Source organism: Agrilus planipennis, unplaced genomic scaffold (genome assembly GCF_000699045.2).
Source record: "Agrilus planipennis isolate EAB-ADULT unplaced genomic scaffold, Apla_2.0 scaffold85, whole genome shotgun sequence".
Classification (NCBI taxonomy): Eukaryota; Metazoa; Arthropoda; class Insecta; order Coleoptera; family Buprestidae; genus Agrilus; species Agrilus planipennis.
The window spans coordinates 649,172-650,882 of record NW_020438910.1 but is presented as its reverse complement, the minus strand read 5'-3'; the positions used below and the strand labels follow the sequence as shown (position 1 = coordinate 650,882).

Below are 1,711 nucleotides of genomic sequence, written 5' to 3'. Positions count from 1 at the left end.
CAAAGAAAATGTATAGTAAATGATTAGATAATAATTAAAATAATTAAAATTTGTTGTTTTCAGTAAGATTGAAGCAAGTATCTTTTTTATTTTTAAGTAAGAGAATTATTTTTTAATTTATGCTTTTAACGCGCTAAGACGGTAGTATTTTAATTTAAAAGCGATTATTATAATAATAAATTTTGAATTATGTTAGTTTTTTAATAAATTAATAGTCAATATAAGGTTTAGACAACCCAAAATACACCATACTTCAAGAATAATTTCTGGGTTTGGCAGCCGGAGAGCATAAGTACGAAAAGGTATCCCCCAGAAAAGTAACTAGATTTCCCCTAGGATAGTGGTTCCGTAACAGCTATTTTGAAGCCGAAAGAATAACTTTCAAATTAAAAAAATAATTTAAAAATGAAAAGTGTAAATAAAAACATAGCATGTAGCACAACTAATCAATCAACCTTTACTCATATTTCTGGTTATTTTAAGATTAAATGACAACGTGAATTAGCGTGCGTTACTACTTGACTGTTATTTATACAGCTAATTTAGGTACTCTTTTATTTACATGGTTCTGATTTGATGTTTGCTAACCTAAAATAGTCACCTTGCTATCATTTTGATTAATATATCAAAACAAATATGCATTGCATTATCTCTTAATTTAAGAAATTATTAAAAATTCCAAGCTGAAAAACATGAATTTACTGCCTAAGACAGAAGATAAATTTGCTTCTAAAGAATATTGGGACACCTTTTTCAAAAAAAGGGGTGCCAGTGCATTTGAATGGTTTGTGAATGAAATGTTTTCTAGTAGAAGCATATTTTTATATGTTATTACAGGTATGGTGAATATACAGAACTATCGAAACATTTGCACAAATATATCAAGATTTCAGAAAGAATTCTTGTTCTTGGATGTGGAAATTCTTCATTAAGTAGCGATCTTTTTGATGTAGGCTACAGGTATTCTTTATAGCTTATTTAAATTGCATAATTATAAGACTTTATTGCTTGTAGAAATATAATTAGTATTGATATTTCTGAAATTGTTATACATCAAATGAAAAAACTTCATAGTCTGATACGGCCTTCTTTAAAATTTATACATATGGATGCATTAAATATGACCTTTGAGGAGGGAGAGTTTTCCGTTGCCATTGATAAAGGTACTTTGGATGCCCTAATTCCTAAAGAAAGTGCAGATGTTATAGAAAAAGCTACAAAATATTTTAAACAAATTGATAAGGCTATAAAATTTGGTGGTAGATATATTTGTATATCACTTTTACAATCTCATGTATTGAGGACTATTCTTGATTATTTTCCAAGTAAAAGTTGGATGCTTCGAATAATAAGATGCTTTGAGGCTGAAAAGAAGGCTGCAGAAAGTGGACAGAAAGTTTTTCCTGTTTTTATTGTTATTTGTACAAAGTTTAAGAATCTCAATCAAGAGGTTGGTAATGATTCCTTGTACCTATAGTATTGATAATATACTAATAAGGTTTAGAGGATATTAATTATAATTTTTAAGATTTTAGAGTTAAATGTTACAACAAATGAGTCCATAGTAAGGTTAAAAAATACAGAAGAAGTTGCAGGTATTATTCTCAACATACAACAATCTGAATTTATTTCTTATGAAGTAAAAAATTTAAACAAAAAAGAATACAAAGAAATTTCGTTAGACATATACCAAATTGAATGTTACTTTTAA

General features: G+C 27.5%; 1 protein-coding gene across 1 annotated transcript; it reads left to right on the top strand.

The window, feature by feature from the left end:
• Positions 1-559: 559 nt before the first annotated feature.
• LOC112904144 (methyltransferase-like protein 13) lies at positions 560-1,711 on the top strand. Its single transcript, XM_025973483.1, has 4 exons — positions 560-784; positions 838-960; positions 1,015-1,450; positions 1,529-1,711. The coding sequence occupies exons 1-4, from the start codon at positions 693-695 to the stop codon at positions 1,709-1,711; spliced, it is 834 nt and encodes a 277-aa protein (XP_025829268.1). The 5' UTR covers positions 560-692.

What these genes read in the sequence shown, in the direction of transcription:
- LOC112904144 (XM_025973483.1), top strand. Translation starts at nt 693, where the DNA reads ATGAATTTACTGCCTAAGACAGAAGATAAATTTGCTTCTAAAGAATAT. An exon ending in CTTTTTGATGTAGGCTACAG is followed by an intron (nt 961 to 1,014) that starts GTATTCTTTATA and finishes TATTGCTTGTAG; the next exon opens with AAATATAATTAGTATTGATA. An exon ending in TTAAGAATCTCAATCAAGAG is followed by an intron (nt 1,451 to 1,528) that starts GTTGGTAATGAT and finishes ATAATTTTTAAG; the next exon opens with ATTTTAGAGTTAAATGTTAC.